This window comes from Ylistrum balloti, unplaced genomic scaffold, assembly GCF_031769215.1.
Source record: "Ylistrum balloti isolate Yb309-2 unplaced genomic scaffold, AGI_CSIRO_Ybal_v1 Utg370700, whole genome shotgun sequence".
In the NCBI taxonomy this organism is placed as follows: Eukaryota; Metazoa; Mollusca; class Bivalvia; order Pectinida; family Pectinidae; genus Ylistrum; species Ylistrum balloti.
The window spans coordinates 1,084,375-1,105,853 of record NW_026782420.1 but is presented as its reverse complement, the minus strand read 5'-3'; the positions used below and the strand labels follow the sequence as shown (position 1 = coordinate 1,105,853).

At 36.9% G+C, this 21,479-nt stretch overlaps 1 protein-coding gene across 1 annotated transcript in view; it reads right to left on the bottom strand.

Moving 5' to 3' along the window:
- Positions 1-5,837: 5,837 nt before the first annotated feature.
- Positions 5,838-21,479, bottom strand: part of LOC132557606 (histone-lysine N-methyltransferase 2C-like) — a gene marked incomplete at its 3' end in the record, with an annotated part of 55,409 nt that continues 39,767 nt past the window's right edge. Inside the window, exons 41-46 of the mRNA XM_060222115.1 lie at positions 20,975-21,222; positions 20,558-20,781; positions 19,101-19,255; positions 18,500-18,655; positions 17,880-18,125; positions 5,838-5,885 (exon numbers count right to left, since the gene is read on the bottom strand). Of these exons, the coding sequence (XP_060078098.1) occupies positions 5,838-5,885; positions 17,880-18,125; positions 18,500-18,655; positions 19,101-19,255; positions 20,558-20,781; positions 20,975-21,222 (1,077 nt within the window). The remainder of the gene's footprint in view (positions 5,886-17,879; positions 18,126-18,499; positions 18,656-19,100; positions 19,256-20,557; positions 20,782-20,974; positions 21,223-21,479) is intronic.

Below are 21,479 nucleotides of genomic sequence, written 5' to 3'. Positions count from 1 at the left end.
GTTAATGTAATGTAGTAGACAGATACAACATGTGTCTGTTTGTGGTGTGAGTCAATGTAAAGTTGTAGATAGATTGAACGGGAGTCTATTTGCGGAATGAGTCAATGTTAAGTTGCTGAATAGCCACAAGTGTCGTTGTGGTGCCAGTAGGTGTAAATGTTTAGACTGAATAAGTTCCCCCTTTTGAGTCAAGTTCCTAGACATCACCACTGAAGCTTTGTATCTCTCAAACCATCACAGGTCTGAGTGAATATCACTTACAGTCCGAATCAATTCCGTCATCTCAAACAGTCCAGATTATTGGCATATCAGCTATTTGTTAAATGGCATTACAATGGAGATAATGGTTGTTTGAATATCATATTCAAAGAACCCCATACAAAGTTAAGGTCAAAAGCCTACATTTAAGAGAACCTGTATCAAGATCAACTTTCAAAATTCACATTTAAGCATCCTTGTGTCAACTAAAGGTTTAAAATTTCACATTCAGCAAGCTTGTATAAAGTTCATGTATAAAGCTTCCTATTTTTAAGTAGTGTATATCAGATCTATTCTGAGAACTGAAATCTACTCAATAATGTTGGTCACGTGTTTAAATTCAAAGAGATAGTTGAAGACAGTCTACAGTTTAATATCATGAAAGATATCACAAAGATAGATGTACCCAGTAAACCAGAGATCCCAGAGTGACCTTGGCATTCACCACTGTTTGGTCTTGATTTGTTCTTTAAAAGTTGGATAATTTCAAATTTTCCTTCCATTCTTACTTTTATAATAAAGAATTTGAAAATTTCTCTGAAGAAATAGTGATAACAAACTTTCATTGTCAAAATCGAAGATAAATTCCTGTTACCATTTCATTTTTTAATCAATCCCAAAATCAAAAAGGCACAATTCGGGACAAAGGGGAACCTACATAAGAAATTTGAGAAAGATCCATCAATTACCTTCCAAGAACAGTAACAAATTTTCAATGTCAAAATCCAAGATAGGCACCCTGTCCGCCTTATTGTTTTTCTGATTTCTACCAAATTCAAATAGGTACAACTAGATTTTTTTTATCTGTCCCATAATGTACTACTAGGGACCATCGGGTACCTGCATACAATTTCAAATGATACATCCAGAACTTTTACACAAATAGCAATAACAAGAAATGTTTGAGGGCAGATGGACAGATGATGGATGACACACGATGGAAAAATCCATAACCATAATAATCCATGGTAATAAAAACTTAATTTAAAAGGTTTCAACGAAGTGTTGGTGGCAAATATCATGAAATTTATTTTCCTTTAATGTTGAAACTATATAAATGAAGGTAGAGAAGAAATTTTGAAATTGGGTTCTCACATTTGCATTACAACAATTGAACTTTGTCTCCTACTAATTAACATAGATTAATAAAGATATGGAATAGATCATTGTGATATCTTTCTTTCACAATCTGTTTGCATTTCTGCACAATTTCAATTTTTTTTTATCTGATATGCCAATAGATCTGTGTGAAAACATTCTCTCCCAAACAGATTAATACAAAGAATCAGTCTAGATTAATATGAAAAACACCATCACTGAAATGAATCTTCTGTAAAAATGAACCATCCAGAAGTATAAGCCTGGCAGTTGGTTAAGGAGAAGGAAAAACAGCAGTGAACAGTACAATAATTCTACTACTACTGGGCAGGAGTCACATGCTAGTTAGCCAGGTTGGGGGTTAAGAGGGATGCACAAAAAACAAGCAAGAAAAGCAACCATGTTAACAAAGTTCTGAGCTGGGCTCTCAGCTAAAACTCAAGTCAGCCTGTGGTTATATCTACAGCAAAGTTTAAAAGAAAGAAAAGACAAATCATAATACACACATAAACATTCAAACATCTCTCAGTATCTTTCTTTGGTTTTCAATTTGCTCTGTGATGAATATTTCGACAATTTGCCAGAAAGTGGTTATTGTATCATAATAGTGTCATGAAATAAAACATCAAAAAATCCTTTGATACTACCAGAACTGAGAGATGTTGTACTGAAACACTGACTACAAGTTTTAATTTATAGAATATATGGATGCCATTAATATGTACAACACAATTTAACAACACTAGGTTAATGTCTAGATAATAATGTAAATAAACCAAAATCACAACTTTCTTGTTCTCCTGCATTAATCAGCATTTTTCCTTACAAACATACAAAAAATGTTGATAAAAACAAAATAAAAAAACTTAAGATTTTAAAGACAGAAAAATAAGAAGAAAATTCTCTATGTTCTGTTCAATTTCACAGACAAGCACTATCACAACATCAAGTTCTACAGACAGTTAGTGTATCCTTGTGAACTCAATAACATATCTGAAGTGACCATAAGTTCTACAGACAGTCAGTGTATCCTTGAGAACTCAATAACATATCTGAAGTGACCATAAGTTCTACAGACAGTTAGTGTATCCTTGTGGACTCAATAACATATCTGAAGTGACCATAAGTTCTACAGACAGTTAGTGTATCCTTGTGAACTCAATAACATATCTGAAGTGACCATAAGTTCTACAGACAGTTAGTGTATCCTTGTGAACTCAATAACATATCTGAAGTGACCATAATATAAAGTACATTCATATCTGTATTTTTGTAAAATGTTCTTTAAATCTTGGGGAAAAAAAATTTCAAAAATGTACTCTTAATTTGTTCACAATGTACCTTCTGTTCTGGTAGTCCCGTTTACCACCACCTACACCAACTTTTGACTGGTATTTTAAAGAGTTACAAGTCAATTCACATGATAAGTGAACCGTATCATCAGAACTCTATCAAAAACATCTTTACCTAATTCACTGTTCAGTGCTAAATTATATCACTTTCATTAAAGAAAATCTAATTAAATTTGTAAATAGGTAAGTAATTAGTAAATCTGTCAGTCACCTTGTCACACAACCAGTACACTTAGCTCAATTATCAGTTTCATTACAAGTCACTTCAAACCTCAACAAAGCTAAAGTATTGAGACTTTCAGAATTTGTTCTAGTTCATATTTAAAGAGTTATATTACATAGTTTTGTAGAGATTATCTTAATCCTCTACAATGATAGACAATACAACTAACATCATGATTCGACCTCGGACATCCACTTTGCAATCACAGCCTTGAGGTTACTGCAGACACAATTAGTACACAAGAGCTGCAAAACTTGTGGAATAGAGGTCTTTTTCTATTACATAATGTAAAAAAATGTTTACAGAAAATCAATCCAATACAGGGTGCACAAGTTTAGTTTCAGGTTGACAGCTTTGATGAAAAGTTTACTGTGTACTGTTGTGAACAAGTTAACTGAAGATAACACTGATATATTGGACACATTGAGTGCTCTATATATAACTAGAGTATATATTACAAGCTTCACACAGTTAATGTCAGATTAATACAAACTCCCACAAAAGATTAATTTGGTATGATCACTCAGCAAGGTGCCATCACCATCAGCTCTTAACAATACTTTATACGTATAATGAAAGTTTTAAAATTCAAAAGCAAACCATCAATTTCAATTCTTACTAAACAAATCATAATTGTTACAGGAAATCTGTTCAACTGACAGAATGTACGCCCTGAAATTTTACAATTTGAAGGCATGTATCTATATTTTATTATCTACCTTCAGCAATACAGATGATGCAGGCCCCTTTCAGATAACATTGAACATACATGACCCAAAAGCAGTAGGTGACACTTTGCCAGTTCATCCTTGAACTACTTTCTGTTGGTGTTGGGCCAGATAATAAATTTGATTACTGATCTAACTGTAACCTTGACCTTAGTTGTACTGTCTAAAAAGTTTTATCTAAAATCAGTGACCTTAGGTATATGAACCAAAATGGTACATAACATAACTGTTTACAATGAAATATATATTCATGAAATTTCATAGACCTGTCTTGTGGAAGTGGAAGTTATGGCCCACACAAGCATCTTGGATAGGCAGACAAACAAGCAACTGAACTTCATTTCATCAAAACCGTTCAGGGAGCACTAAACTCATTTATATCATACAGTCATGGAAACAAAATTTCATCTTTTGTTTTTTAACAAAGACTTAAGTACACAACATTTTGGGTTGAATCAGTTTTTACTACTGCCTACAAAAACAATAATTTGCGATCCATTCAAGAATCTACAGACTATGAGGATGTGATTCCTTACTTGACTGAAAGGTGGGGATGCCTCCTTGCCCAGCTGATCCTGCAGACATAGCAGGCATCCTCATTGTCTGTGGATTTGGTCCTGGGTATGGTGGGCGCTCTCCTGGACTACTCATACGAGGATCAAACATAAATCTCTGGCCTACAACAAGATATTTCAAACAAAAAATTGAGTCATTTTTTCCCACTATTTTCAAATGTGTACTACTTAAGTCATTGCAGTGCAATATCTTTGAAGATGATATCATTTGTTGGTTAATTTTCTGTCCAAACATGGCCCTATAGCCTTTCTGAATTTCTCTGGGACACAAGTTAAAAATTGTGGTTTGCTCCCTACAGATAACAACACAAGACTTCAGAAAAGTAAACATGAAAAAATAAAAAATCAAATGTTATATCTCACCTGGAAACCTCTGGCTTTGGTCACCTGGAAACCTTTGGGCTTGGTCACCTGGAAACCTCTGGGATTGATCGCCTGGAAATCTTGCAGGTTGGTCCCCTGGAAACCTTGCAGACTGATCTCCAGGAAATCTGTGTGCTTGCTCCCCTGGAAACCTTGGTCCCTGGTTTGGATCACCTGGAAACCGCTGTCCCTGATCCCCTAGGAACCGTGGACCCTGATTAGGATCGCCAGGAAACCGTGGTCCTTGATCTCCTAGGAAACGTGGTCCATGTTCCCCTGAAAACCTAGGTCTAGGTTCCCCAGGAACTGGCATCCTAGGTCCGGCAAAGGGACCAGATCCTTCAAAAGGTGGGCGTTCCCCACCATAGAACTGGTGCATCTGACGATTAGCATCAGGGGTGTCTCCTAAACATAGAAATATATACCTTTCAAACACCTATTTGATCCCTTTTCGTAGAGATTTATTTTTGCTAGTTCAAAGATTTACAGCTTTACTAAATATTGTGTGTGAAAACTTGAAGCCATAAAATGGACAATAGTTCTTTTCAAATACAGTAAACTTTGATGTTTCAAAGCTTAAGGGACTAGTAAAACAAGTGTATCAGTGAAACTGATGAATGCTCCCTGAAAACCACTTTACTGGACACCAACTTTTAACAAAGGGCCATAGTTCTGTAATTAGGGAGTTGCAGGACCAGAATTTGGTATACTGCACATTCTTTTAATATGTATAAAATGTCTAAACCAAGTTTTATTATTCTAGTTTAAATGCAAGCAAAGTTATGTTCATGACAAATAATATTAACAAAGGGCAATAACTCTGTACCGAGGCGGTCATGGGCCAAAACTTAGCCCCACTGAACCTTAGTTTTGTATGACTGATGTATACACCACTTTTCAATACCCTACTTTAAATGCAGGCGAAGTTATGCTTGGAACACAGAAAATTTTAACAAAGGGCAATAACTCTGTGATAATGGTGTTGCAGGCCCTCATATTGAAACACAGCACATTGTTTATGATCAATATATACACCAAGTTTTATTATCCTACATACGTTCTATTCTACAAAAGAAGAATCATTTGAATGAACCTTTAGAAAAGATTTACAATGTTATCAAACATAAGCCATCTGGTGAAGGTTAATGTCCCAGGCCCAGTGACATTTACCTGAGCCAGTACTGGGAGGCTGTCCCATTGCTGACTGTTGACCCGGCATGTGTATCCTGTTCTGTTGTTTCTGGATCTGTTCTCTCTCTAAATATTCTTCACTGAATGGGTTATTGTCCTGAAATGCAAAGTATATAAAAAGTAGTTTTGTTTGTGTACTGACAGTTTCAACATCTCGAAGAGGACATCTACCAGTATTTACAACAGCTAGCCAGAACTCAATACCTAACATTTTTTCAATCTGTCAATATAAATCATTTGACCCTTGCACAGGGTTGACCTGTTGACCTTTGACCATTATTTTTCTATAGCGAGTTAATAAGTTCAACATAAATTAAATCATCAATTTGACTTTTGAGTATATAAAGACAGAAGACCACAATTTACCGACTTGTAGTGGTTTACATGTTCAGATACATAATTATTAGTCTTTTGGAAGATAACAAAGAAGGATGTCTGGCAAAGCAATGTAAATGGAAGAATCAGTTCATATCCAGAGAGAAGGTAATGAAGTCAACAGATGTTTATTTGTGTGGGAGTAATCAAATGTTCAGAAATCGGTATATTTCAATGATAATCTGTTTCTACCCAATTTCTCTGGTTAGTTAAAAGACTATTAGATTCAATTTTCCTTTTCACATAAGGGTGACCTGAAATTGAAGATCAACATGAAATGCCTCTGTGTACCGTATATATTAATAGATGTTAATGACAATAAAGCTAGTGGTGTTACTGTGACAACAGAAAGGTCACATGTTACTGTGACAACCAATAGGTCACAGGCTGAAAGGAAGCTGTAGTAAGTTTAGTAGGTCAGTACCACAACACAGCGTGCACAACATTTGAGTTAACAGGCTTCCCAGTGCCAAATTGTTGAAACTTTACTATTCCACATCTCCCCTAACCAAGCCAGTCCTAACTGGTCCTAACCTAGCCAGTCTCCTAACTGGTCCTAACCTAGCCAGTCTCCTCACTGGTCCTAACCAAGCCAGTCCTAACTTGTCCTAACCTAGCCAGTCTCCTCACTGGTCCTAACCTAGCCAGTCCCCCCACGGGTCCTAACCTTGTCAGTCAACACAGATTACTCCAGCAACAGCATAGCCACTCCTCATTGGTCCTTACCTCGTCAGTCCACACCGCCCACTGGTCCTAACCTAGTCAATGCCTACTGGTCCGAATCTTGTCAGTCCACGCTGCCCGTAACCTAGTCAATGCCCACTGGTCCTAACCTAGTCAATGCCTACTGGTCCGAATCTCGTCAGTCCATGCTGCCCGTAACCTAGTCAATGCCCATTGGTCCTAACCTAGTCAATGCCTACTGGTCCGAATCTCGTCAGTCCACGCTGCCCATAACCTACTGGTCCGAATCTCGTCAGTCCACGCTGCCCGTAACCTAGTCAATGCCCACTGGTCCTAACCTAGTCAATGCCTACTGGTCCAAATCTCGTCAGTCCACGCTGCCCACAGCGTAAACTTGTCCTGACTTATCCAGTCCACCATGACTAAATTTATCCTAATCTAGCTAGTTCCCACTAGCCCTGACCTTGCCAGTCCCCAATAGCCTTAACCAATATTCACTGGTCCTGACATAGCCACTTCACACTGGCCCCAGCCTAGGCAATCCAGCCATACTACACACGTCCTTACGTATCCAATTCACACGGGCTTCACCAGCACCAACCTAGCCAGTCAACATTGGGCCTAATATTGTCCGTCCACACTGGCTTAAATCTAGCCGTCTGCAGTGGGTTAGCATAGCCAGTTCACACTAGTTATAGCCTCATTAGTCCACACTAGTTCCAGCCTAGCTGGTCCATACTAGCCCTCGCCTAGTTAGTCCACACTAGTTCTAGCCTCATTAGTCCACACTAGTTCCAGCCTAGCTGGTCCATACTAGCCCTCGCCTAGTTAGTCCACACTAGTTATAGCCTCATTAGTCCACACTAGTTCCAGCCTAGCTGGTCCATACTAGCCCTCGCCTAGTTAGTCCACACTAGTTCTAGCCTCATTAGTCCATACTAGTTCCAGCCTAGCTGGTCCATACTAGCCCTCGCCTAGTTAGTCCACACTAGTTCTAGCCTCATTAGTCCATACTAGTTTCAGCCTAGCTGGTCCACACCACCCCTTGTCTAACCAGTCCACACTAGTTCCAGCCTAGCTGGTCCACACCACCCCTTGTCTAACCAGTCCACACTAGTTTCAGCCTAGCTGGTCCACACCACCCCTTGTCTAACCAGTCCACACTAGTTTCAGCCTAGCTGGTCCACACCACCCCTTGTCTAACCAGTCTACACTAGTTCCAGCCTAGCTGGTCCACACCACCCCTTGTCTAACCAGTCCACACTAGTTCCAGCCTAGCTGGTCCACACCACCCCTTGTCTAACCAGTCCACAATGGTCCTGACCTAGCTGGTCCACACCACCCCTTGTCTAACCAGTCCACCATGGTCCTGACCTAGCTGGTCCACACCACCCCTTGTCTAACCAGTCCACACTAGTTTCAGCCTAGCTGGTCCACACCACCCCTTGTCTAACCAGTCCACAATGGTCCTGACCTAGCTCAAAATTAGTAATGAATAATTTGGACAAAGGGCCATGATTTCTAACAATATATAACACCTAACATTCATTACCAATTACATGTACCATGTTCCAATGATATTGATAAAGAAAATGATCATTCATACAAATAGACAATTAAGCTGGCGTCAGTTAGGAAATTGAAAACCCAATTTCTGTTTACAAGATTACAAAACAAAAAGATCTTGGGACAGAAACTGTTTGGAGACGAAAAAATTTTAATGGATAGAAAGCAAAATGTGAAATGTAGCCACCATGGACGATGTTTGTTCCTAAACACCAATTTCTTGTTACTATAAAAGAACTGTTGTAACATACACAGGACAAGCACATGAGTATATAACACAACACAAACATACACACATCGTAGACACAACACAGAACAGCCAGGACACCTGGAGCAGCATGTGTGATGAAAACATACAGGGGAAACCGAGCTTAAAATCAAAGTATGAAATTTCAAACAAAAGTTGGATTAAGAATGTATTTAAAGACAATAATGGTCCTTTAGGAGAGATATCCTTTAAAATGTTGGCATGAGGTTCAAGCAAACTCTTACCACCATAAAACTGAAAAAATAGTAAATGATATGTGTTCCTCAGTCTTAAGACTGGATTTTCTTCATCATACTAAGAACAGAAGACCAACAATTAAAATACAATATTACAATATCCCCTTAAATACTAGGGAGATCCCAGAGGGATCTTGGCACCCACCATTGTTTGATCTTTATTTGGTCTTCAACATTTTGGTATTTCAACAACCCTTCTGTTGCCATTTTGTTTCATCAGAAAAGGACTCCATCATTGCGTTTTTTATGCTAGACAAAACCTATGCTCAAATTTGCCTTAAAATTGGATATCTAAATTTTGACCAATCTTCCAATCTACATACCAATTTTCATGGAAATCTGGCCATTTTTAAATTTTGACCAATCACAGTCCAAGAAATGGTGAGTATTTTGTCTGATTAGAAAAAGGAAACCCTACATATCAAATTTGAATGAAATCTAAGAATACTGAAACTTTAACAAATCAGTTGCCCCTCTTGAGCAACCAGTTTGTCAAATCAGAAAACAGATGTCAGCATTGCTATCGCTATGTCATACAACACTTATATCAGGGGACATCTAAATTTTGGCCAAACCTGACCAATCAGACGTTAAGGCTAATAGTCAGATGATTAATCAAAAACAGAAAAAGCTCTAGCACACTGCCTCTCAGATAAGACCAATTGTGTACAGTTTCATTAATTTCATCCGATAGTATGTGAAGACATGTCAGAAACCTCTAGTACTCCTTTAGAAATGACAAGAGATCCCAGAGGGATTTTAGCGCCCACCATTGTTTGATCTTTATATGCTCTTTGAAAGTTGGATATTTTCCCTGTTTTCTCTTCTGTTTTTGCTCTTCATGATAAGACATTTGAACATTTCTTTGAAGAAATAGCAACGATAACCTTTACCTACCAAATCCAAAATGGCCACCAGGAAGCCATTTTATTTCTTCTCATCAGTCAAGGAAAAACCAAAGAGAACATACATATGAAATTTGAGAGATATCCATTCAGTACTACTTAAGAAATAGCAATAACAATCTTTACTAGACAAAATCCAAGATGGCTGCCTGTTGGCCATTTTGTTTTTTCTGGTCTGTCCCGAACTCAAACAGGCATAACTAGATATCAAGGAAAGCATACCCATGAAATTTGAGAAAGATCTATGGTCTAGTTCTCAAGAAATAGCAATAACAAACATTCAAAGTCAAAATCTAAGATGGCCACCATGGCCAATTTGTCTTTCTGATCAGTCCCAAAATGAACAGGGGCACAACTAGAGACCAAGAAGTAACTATACATAATATTCAAGAAATTTTATTTTTTTTATCAAACCCAAAATCTAATCGGCACAAGTAGGGACCAAGGGAACCAACCTATGAAATTTAATAAAGGCTCATCCAGTATTTCCCAAGAAATAGTGATTACAAACTTTCAAAGTCAAAATCCAACATGGCTCCTTTTTGGCCATTTTGATTTTCTATCAGTCCCAAAAATACACAGGCACAACTAGAGACCAAGGGAAACCTACATATGCAAGAACTAGCAATAAAAAGATTGTTTATGGATGGACGATGGACCACTGATGCAGAGTGATTTGCACACAATCTGATGATAGTGGGCTATAAATAACAAAAACTTTCAATGTAAAACACCCAAGATGGCTTCCTGTCAGTCATTTTCTAAGCCAGTAGGGACCAAGAAGAATCTACATCTGAAATTTAACAATGATTCATCAAGTACTTCTCAAGAAAAATGGGAATCAGTACTTCTCAAGAAAAATGGGAATTAGTACTTCTCAAAAAGATTGAATTGTTAAGAGAAATTTGAACATTCATCCAAGGCTAAAAAGACTTGTTTCCAAGGTAAAGCTAACTTCCACGAATCAAATTATTCAAATATCAAGATAACACATTCAGGTGGATCCATTATGTACCAAGTTGGAGTTCTCCAGAGGCCCTAAATATGTGTATGCAATGTCTAAACATTTTAGTTTTGACTCCAATCATATGAATAATGTCCACAGAATGAAGACATTTAATATACATGTTGTCCAAACAGCAATAAAAATCGTCATGCTAATAGCCTTTCTAGGCCAACTTATCATCAAATTAATTCTTCAGATCAAATGTACAGGTTTCTGCCCAAACCTACCTGGTTTGTGCCTGACAGCAGTTATTTTGTGTTAATATGTCATTATCTTACAGCCCTCTACCACTAGAAAATTACATGGTGATCATACTGGACGGAGATCATACTATAGAGAATACTACACCAAAAATTTGTTAATTAAAGTTGCATTTCACATTAAACGAAAGAGTCAGTCCGATATCAAATGAACAGCTAGTCAAAATGTTCCTCCCCAAAATGTTGTTACTGTGGCATGTGATGACTCTGTATCAACTACTAGACAAACAAGACAAGTAGTGAGCAGTAATAAGCAAAGAGGAAGATTCCTCCGTGAGGTCTCAGTACTCACTTCCCACAGCTGGCCATCAGCTGGTTTATGCTGCTGTGGTTAGTGTGCTTAAGCTAGACAGTTATCATCAAAAGCAGTCAGAAGAGTAAGTGTAATTCATATGAATAACCAAGCTCTATAATAACAGCAGAAAAGATGTCTCTAACCATCACTACAAAATAATGGTAAAACTTATCCCCTTGTCTTCATTAAAATCTGTATAAAATCATTTGTCTACACAACTCAGGACTTGCCTGACAAGTACTCATAGCACAGTCAAACAGGCCAAACTCGACAAATTTTCCCAGTAATACCGGTTAAATTTGACATGTAATCCCAGTAACACAGGTCAACTTGGTAAGTAATTCAAGTCAACCTTCATAAGTCCTTGCACTCAAGGAGCAGATAACAGATGATTGAAATTACCTGAAAAAACATATCCATAATTCATAATATTGTAACTGCCGAATATTTCGTGTTGTATTTACTTTCCTGTAAACATGCGATTAGAGGCTATCACAAATTCAAATCTCTAGTGACGAATCTCTTGATGACGTCCTTGTTATTCTGTCCTTAACTACTTTTACTATCTCTAGTGACAATCTCTTGATGACGTCCTTGTTATTCTGTCCTTAACTACTTTTACTATCTCTAGTGACGAATCTCTTGATGACTTCCTTGTTATTCTGTCTTTAACTACTTTTACTATCTCTAGTGACGAATCTCTTGGTGACTTCCTTGTTATTCTGTCTTTAACTACTTTTACTATCTCTAGTGACAATCTCTTGATGACGTCCTTGTTATTCTGTCTTTAACTACTTTTACTATCTCTAGTGACTTTTACTATCTCTAGTGACGAATCTCTTGATGAAGCCTTCTTATTCTGTCCTTAACTACTTTTACTATCTCTGGTGACAATCTCTTGATGACGTCCTTGTTATTCTGTCCTTAACTACTTTTACTATGACGAATCTCTTGATGACTTCTCTAGTGACGAATCTCTTGATGAAGCCTTCTTATTCTGTCCTTAATACTTTTACTTCTCTATGACGTCCTTGTTGTTATTCTGTCTTTAACTACTTTTACTATCTCTAGTGACGAATCTCTTGATGACTTCCTTGTTATTCTGTCTTTAACTACTTTTACTATCTCTAGTGACGAATCTCTTGATGACTTCCTTGTTATTCTGTCTTTAACTACTTTTACTATCTCTAGTGACAATCTCTTGATGACGTCTGTGTTATTCTGTCCTTAACTACTTTTACTATCTCTAGTGACGAATCTCTTGATGAAGCCTTCTTATTCTGTCCTTAACTACTTTTACTATCTCTAGTGACGAATCTCTTAGTGTTATTCTGTCTTTAACTACTTTTACTATCTCTAGTGACGAATCTCTTGATGACGTCCTTGTGTGTGACGAATCTCTTGATGACATCCTTGTTATTCTGTTCTTAACTACTTTTACTTCTGTCAACACTTCCATTGAATTCATATACCTAATCATATTATCACAAAGAAATCTGCTCGAGATATATCACATTCGAATTCAAACCTTGAACAACTTTGCACGTTTAAACAACATCTAAGTTAGCCAACTGTAAAACTGGCTAATTCAAATTTACAGCTATAGGTCAGAGGTCGGAGATCGAACAGATGTATATATATCTTTAATAAGGGAGTTTATAACTTTATTTTATATTTATTTGATTAAATCACAAAATACACAGTAGGAAAATGACTTCTATATAATTAGTAAACACGTTGCAAACTGTAACGTTAAACACTGCACAACACAGAAGGTCTATTGAAGTCCTGTCATCTGACCTTGAAAACAACTTATTTTACTCTAAAAGCATAAAAGCATGTGGCGTATTCACATAACTAATAGATAAATGGCAGCCAATATGAAGCCAGAGGCTGCCAATATAGGAGCTTTCTAGAGTCCATATCTCTTGCGAATTCGTTCATTTCTTGACCAGCGTTTGTGAAATCCAGTATTCATGAATATGTCTACAGAGGTGATTTTGCTAAATAAAGTATTTACAAAATCTAAGTGATTTACAGCAGCACGATTTGACAAGAGATGACAGTGGGGTCTTGGTGCCCACCATGGTTACACTTCTATTCTGTCTTTTCTCTTCTTTCCTTTGTTTTTGCTTTTTATTTTATGAAATTTTGAAATTCCTCTCAAGAAATAGTAATAATGATAATAATATTAAACTGTCAAATACAAGACAGCCACTCATCAGTGATTTTGTTACTATCATCAGTCCAAAAATAAAAAGTTCACAACTGGTGACAAAGGGGAATATGTGAAAGAGATCTAAGAAAGATCCCTCTTGAACTTCACAAGAACTAGCAATAACAAACTACTACTGTCAAAATCCAAGATGGCCATCTGTCAGCCATTCTGTTTTGGTTTACGGACCAAGGAAAATTTGAGAAATCTCCTTCAGTACTTCTCAAGAAATAGCAACAATAAATATCATTTACCTATAGCTGGACTGTGGACGAAGGGCGATTTGTACTATTTGATGATAACGGGTTAATAAAGGACTTGCAGTAGTATTACAGGTCTCCAGTTGTTTTACATTAGTAAATAAAACATTTGTGAAAGATCATGTTAACAATGGAGTGAGAAATATTCAAATGAATAATATCTTAAGAATAAGTGGCATACACTGCCAATATCATTGAAACATCATTTATTCTTTAAAAGAGACATTTAAATTTTTTTTTGAAATACCTTTGCATTTGCCAATTGGAAACCTAAGTTATTGGAGTGATCTGTCTTTCAACAGCTTTTCAGCCTGACATTCTCATTGATATAGAGGTTACCGAGACCTGAAGTTTCCCTATATCTGTAACAGTCATCATTTAACGTTTTCTTGATCTTTGAAGTCACATTTGATTTCTTATCCTTAAACTCTTTACTACAAAACCTTGAACAGCATGACATGATGGTTGACATAACTTCAGCTTTTCTCCCCTTGACTTAAGCTGTCACCGTATATACAATACATGTTCCAAATCTGTTTTATAAATAATGTCATGCTGTCACCGTATATACAATACATGTTCCAAATCTGTTTTATAAATAATGTCATCACCACTTATTTAACTTAAGCTTCAAAAGTTTTATAAAGTAGTTAGTTGAATGCTGGCAGATTTTGGTATCAAGAACACTTTATTCTCAATATTCTGCATCAGTTCAAAATCCATGAGAAGCAGCATTGACCATTAAGTCTGTATTATCTACAAAGATCCAAACCTTACACAGTAGTGAATTTCCCCTTACCTCGTTTGCCTAAAATGTCTGGTTTCATCTATTAAAGTTACACCAAATATAGTTGATTTCAAAAAAGTGAAAATAAAATAAATACTTCTGACATCAACTTTATAAAAGTATGAAAATATTGCAGGCATCAGATTTCAATAACAAAAAGAAGAGGAATTCAACAGATGAGTTTAGTCAAGCCCCATACAAATCTACCTGGTGCATTCAGCATATTCAACAACATTGAAATTTTAGTTTTAAAAAATTGAAAAACTGAATGAATCTTCATTTAAAAAAAGCTGACCACATTTGAAGTGCTGTGTGACATTACTTACAGGCGTTGGGCTCTTGGCCACTGCTACTTTAGCTTTCTTCTGTAATTTAAGGGGAATTTGCCTGTTGTGTACTCTATACATAAAAATACCCTTACATATTGATTTCACCTCAGTATGAACTTTGTAAGAAAAAAAGTGCAAACAGTATATTTGACAACAATTACATTGGAGTTTTGACACTTCTTTAAGAAAAAAGGATTTATAATTAGAACACTTGTACAGTTGTGCTGTGTGATGTTACTTACAGATGCTGACCTCTTTCGCACTGCTACCTTAGCTTTCTTCTGTAATTCAAGGCAATTTGTCCATTGTGTATTATTGATAGTTATTTCCCTTAAATCTTCATTGTGCGTTGTCAAAAAGTCATAACCTTTGCAAATTATATCCCTTTCAAAATTACCTACTGACAAAGTTGTCTCCCTTTTGGAATTACTCTTTCATAACACGCTTGAAACAGTTCAGATGGCATGGAATACATTGTGATACCCCAACGCACCTTTACCGGATGTTGAGAATGTTTCATGTAAATTTAACCTTAAAAAGCACAATTATGAAATTTTCTGTCACACATAAAAACTCTTAACCAACAATATATATATATATATGCATCAAACCTGTTTTATGCAAAAATTCCAAAAGCTAATAATATTTAGCTAGTTGTTTTCAGACAGATGAAGCTGTGTCCTAAAAACTACATGGGCCAAGTATTCTGCAATCCAGCTCCCATCCTAATTTGTACCTGACATTTTTATTGCAGGTTGAACCCCTTACTCTAAAGTGACCCTACTGTCATAGTTCTCTCTGGTTTTATATAAATCTTAGCACTCATTAGTATTCATAAGATATCTTTTCACTTCAGCATACAAATTTCCTGGTTACAAAGGGAATTAAAGCCACACAATTCTGTATGGCTGTACAGTATCAGGGCTTTTTTGGTTTCATCTTACCGTCTATTCATATTGCCGGTGTTTATGAGTGTCACCTTTAAAGAGTCAGTTACACCATACTTACCCCCAACTACCTAAATATACAACAGAGTAATTGAGTACAGCAAGAAAAGAATGTTACAGATTAGTTCAAATGGATCAGCGACACGTTACCGCTAGCAACCCAATTAGTTAGACTATAGCATGACCTTTTTGTACTAAAAATGTTGATTAATGATTCCAATCTAGCCAGTACCTACATCTGAGTAATCAATGTTCAAGATTTGCCATTTAATAAACAGAAGCCATGTATCTGTATTAGTGTGAGACAATGAAGACACAACAGCTGATAGACAAAGCAGAATCACAGTTTGTCAGTCCACTGAACAAGTTATTCATGTGAACCATACGTATAAAATATTAAATATCAGAATTCATCAAAGTGAATTAATAAATTAAAACAAAAAAAAAGATAAAAAAAATTCTTTTAAGTGTACTTTGGTTACAAATATAACATTAATTAAACTACTTCTTGAAGCATTATGAAAGGAAAAGATTCTGCTTGTTAGAAACATTTCAGTAATTTGACTTTTTCCACTATCTTATTTCATTGGTTTCTCAAAATTTGATAGCAAAAAATTCACAGTCTTAAGGATGAGGGGAGACAATTCAAGTTAAATGGTCTGGGTGTTGGATGGCGAAGAGTTGTTATACCAACGGTATCAACAAACATGGCAAAAGTCTAGCATGCTGTGACAAAATAGCGCTTTGAAAAAGTGGGAAATGACTTGTCTCACCTGAAGAGTAGTGGCTTTGCACACTTTTGTAGCCTTTTTCTTTTTGGAGGTTGTTTTTCCCTGGGGATACTGTGTGATCAAACACAAAAATTCATCAGGTGTTGTCACCATCTTTGTTCACCTTGTTGTAGGGGCCTACCCCACCAAATCAACCTCAACACTGCAACTTTGTCCATTCCTATCGCTACTACAAATGTCCTGTGACAACATTGCCACTTCCTTCTCCCTCATCAAGATCATCCTTCTCAAACATATCAATCCAAACACACAGATAGTTAACCCTCAACCCCATTTACCAATTTATCAGAAAACCTGACAACCCCTGTAACAGAACACATGCATGTCCCTCCCATCAGCAAACCATGCAATGCCTACCTCTGCATACCCAATTAAAAGCAACTGCTAAAGAGTATAATCTATCAATTAAAAAAAGATACTCCCCCCCCACCCTAAAATATCTACTGAAATATGACAATATTTTTATAATATATATACATTTAGTACTGATGGCAAAGGGCATCATCCAAACAGATCAAAGTATGGGTATATTGGTGTTTCTGGGCAGCTGTTTGATCACAACAACTTTACCGTCATTCAATACTTAAACAAGGAAACACGGAACCAAAGTGAGAATGATATCAAAACAAATTTGGGGGAAACACAAATCTATCTGTGGGAGACCTATGGCACACATGTGACAAGGTTCAACACTACACTAGTATTTGGAAGGTATGAAATCTCTAGCCTAGATGTTAAGGAAGACAGCGGGAATGAAGAGAATGATGATGACAGGGTGACCACGGTGATGACAAGGTCAAGATGTCCGCTGATTATGGCACACAACTCTAGCACTGTAGCAGTTGTGACAATTGCATTGAGCCAGAATTCAAAACACAATCACATTTGAAAACTTCAAACTTCTTTAGCATGTAATATATGTATTAAATAAAACATCATTTCTTCTAAAGAACATCAAAATATCATGCAAAAAGTTTGGCGAAGTATTCCCACATGTTATATTAGATGTATATATTAATAGGTAAGCTTTTTAGATATCTCATAGTCTATTAGAACTAATAGTTTGTTTTATCACCTAGAAAACCTGCACATCAACCTCCTTATAAACACACAATTTGTTACTGGCTCAAACTTGCACACCCAGAAAGCTTAATAATGTTCTCATACCTCAACAACAGTGTGCATTGGTGGACGAGCACCCATCTGTTGCTGTTGCTGCTGCTGCTGCTGTTGACGAAGTCGTTGTTGCATGTAGTTATCATATTCCTGGCGAGCAGATGCAGTTAGTCGTATTGTGCCAGGTCCACCAGGGATACGAGGCTGCAGTGGCCCTCCCATGACTGGGTCTGGCACTCCTGTTGAAGACGTGGGCTGAGAAGGTTGTGGGGGCTGGACTGGTAGACCAAACCGTTCCTATTGTTAAACAACAACCAATGTTATCTCCAGGAGTGAAAATATACCAAAAGAAACAGAAACATTCTTTTTACAGCACTGTCACTCAGTTGTCTGAACCTAATGACTCCTGATTCACCACAGTGATGTTTAACTGTGGTTAGACACTGTTCAGTAGAAATAGTGAATGAATGATGCAGAGCAGCTCGGGCTTCTTCAAAACTAGCCAGAGATATTCAAATCTTTTGTTACTGAAGCTTCGATGTCTTATTTTACCTTTACTTGAATCACTATACAGTGAGAATCTTAACTCGAGTGTAGTATGACAGCTCTATATTTCTACTGTTATTCAGAGTATGTTTCTAACAACAGGGTCTACATGATGAAGATCTTACTCTCTTTTTAGTCCTGTACTCTTGGGCCTGCATCTGATGTGTGCGGAACTGTTTGCGTAGGCCCTCCAGCTGCTTCTGAAGCATTGACTGTTCCTGTGTGACTCGCTCCAGCTCCTGTGTATCCTGGATAGGTATCTCTTTGTTGGCTTTCTTGGCCTATACAATCAGTATAAAGGGCATCTCATATTATTACTTATTAGAAATCCAATATACTGTAGTATTTGTCGAAAATGTACAATAAAAAAGGGATACAGCTTCCAAACCTTTTTACATAATGGTAAATTCTTTATTTCTTTCACATGAACTGTTCAATCTTACTTTCCAATGCTTTTTTTTTAAACAAATCAAAGTCAACATACCATTGTTTTAATTGTAGAGATCCCTTCCTAAATAGCTAGAAAAACATTGAATACAGCTAATGTCAAACATCTAGACACTGTGATTCCTAGTAGTGAAGTTAATACTTTTAAATCCACTGAGTGATGTACAAACACACATCAGAATACAGAACCTTGCCATCACATTTGGTGTGATATATAGAACCTGAACCTCTGAGAGTATTTTTCACTTTCAGCGTATGATATAGACGACAAAGACTTACAGATCTGCCTCTGGCATTGATTGCTTTCTTGGTACGCTTGCACTTATTAATTTGTTGTTCCAGTGCCTTGACCTGCATCTCCAGGTACTGGCTTTGTTTGATGAGCCATTCCTCATACTGAAGGTGTTGGCGCTCCAACTCTGGGTTCAGTTCACCTACATTAAAACCTTGTATTATCAAACTGCTATATGTCAAACATATAGTGAGTTCTTTACTTTGGCATGTGAGCAATATTTAGAGTAAACAAGTATTTAGTTACTTGAGGCTATCCAAAGTCACCTATCTACATCACACAAGTTAATTGATACATGATGTGGCTCACAATTACACAGAACGTTAAGACAGTTAACAGATCACATGTCATGTTCTTCGAGTCAGGTGACCTACAGAAAGTGTAATATTCCAGACCAACTTAAAGATTACCTACAGAAAGTGTAATATTCCAGACCAACTTAAAGATTACCTACAGAAAGTGTAATATTCCAGACCAACCTATAAGATCACCTACAGAAAGTGTAATATTCCAGACCAACTTAAAGATTACCTACAGAAAGTGTAATATTCCAGACCAACCTATAAGATCACCTACAGAAAGTGTAATATTCCAGACCAACTTAAAGATTACCTACAGAAAGTGTAATATTCCAGACCAACCTATAAGATCACCTACAGAAAGTGTAATATTCCATTAAAGATTACCTACAGAAAGTGTAATATTCCAACTTATAAGATCACCTACAGAAAGTGTAATATTCCAGACCAACTTAAAGATCAGAAAGTGTAATATTCCAGACCAACTTAAAGATTACCTACAGAAAGTGTAATATTCCAGACCAACCTATAAGATCACCTACAGAAAGTGTAATATTCCAGACCAACTTAAAGATTACCTACAGAAAGTGTAATATAAGATCACCTACAGAAAGTGTAATATTCCAGACCAACTTAAAGATTACCTACAGAAAGTGTAATATTCCAGACCAACTTAAAGATTACCTACAGAAAGTGTAATATTCCAGACCAACTTAAAGATCACCTACAGAAAGTGTAATATTCCAGACCAACTTAAAGATTACCTACAGAAAGTGTAATATTCCAGACCAACTTAAAGATTACCTACAGAAAGTGTAATATTCCAGACCAACTTAAAGATTACCTACAGAAAGTGTAATATTCCAGACCAACTTAAAGATTACCTACAGAAAGTGTAATATTCCAGACCAACTTAAAGATTACCTACAGAAAGTGTAATATTCCAGACCAACTTAAAGATTACCTACAGATAGTGTAATATTCCAGACAAACCTATAAGATCACCTATAGATAAACCTTTAAGGTTACCCCATTATACTCTTTCCAAAACATCTTTACAACAAATTTTATTGACTGGTAGGGAAAATAATGACCAATTCTTTTGTTACATCCATGTTCTAGATCCTGACTGACACTAAACTTACCTTGCATGGGTGGTACTGGTGGAGGGTGAGGGGGTGGGGCCATGCCTGGGCCTCCTGCATTTGGTCCTGGTCCCTGCTGAGGTGGGACGCCTGGAGCAAACTGCCGCATCTGCTGCACTGGCATGCGTACACCCGCTGGGACACCTGGAGGGAAGCCTGGTTTACCTTGCTGAGCTGGACCACCCTCTGATGGGCCAAACATACGTGGCCACTGGTTGGGGTCACTAAAGAAGGAAGATCATTGTTTTTTCAGTGCCATTAAAAGTGTATAGTACAGCAAAAAAGTAAAGAATTTAGAAAGTGAAAAATGAAGAAGCAACACCTGATGATTAATTCTTTAATCATGACCTTGATACTTAACTTTGTGTCATCTACAGAAAGTGCATTGAGCTTATGTGTGAACAGAAGGCAGCTTACCCTGGTGGATGTTCCATCCTGGGACGGTATCCCTGCATAGGAAAGCCTGGGGGGCGCTGCATGCCCTCCATACGTGGCATACCTCCAGGCGGCATTGCACCCGGCTGCATACCCCCTGGTGTCATATTTGCTTGTGGCATAACTCCTTGTGGCATACTACCTGGTGGTACTCCTTCAATGCCACTTGGATTGTCACGACGGTGTAGTATTGCCTGCTGCTGAGCTTGTCTTTGCTGTTCTTGTTTCTCCTGTACAAAAAATCAGAGCAACTTATGATTAACTGTAATAAAATCAAACTATCCTCAGTGCATCATCTTTATAAAAAAAATCCTAAGATATCTTTCAAAATATCAGCAAATGATTAAATATTGATAATTTAAAAAAAAAAAAAAAAAGAACAATAGCTATTGATTAAATATGTTATCCAAAATAAAAGCTATTTTGAAATACTAGGTGTACATGTGCAGTTACACGTGAATTGTACAATATCCTCATCATATTTCAT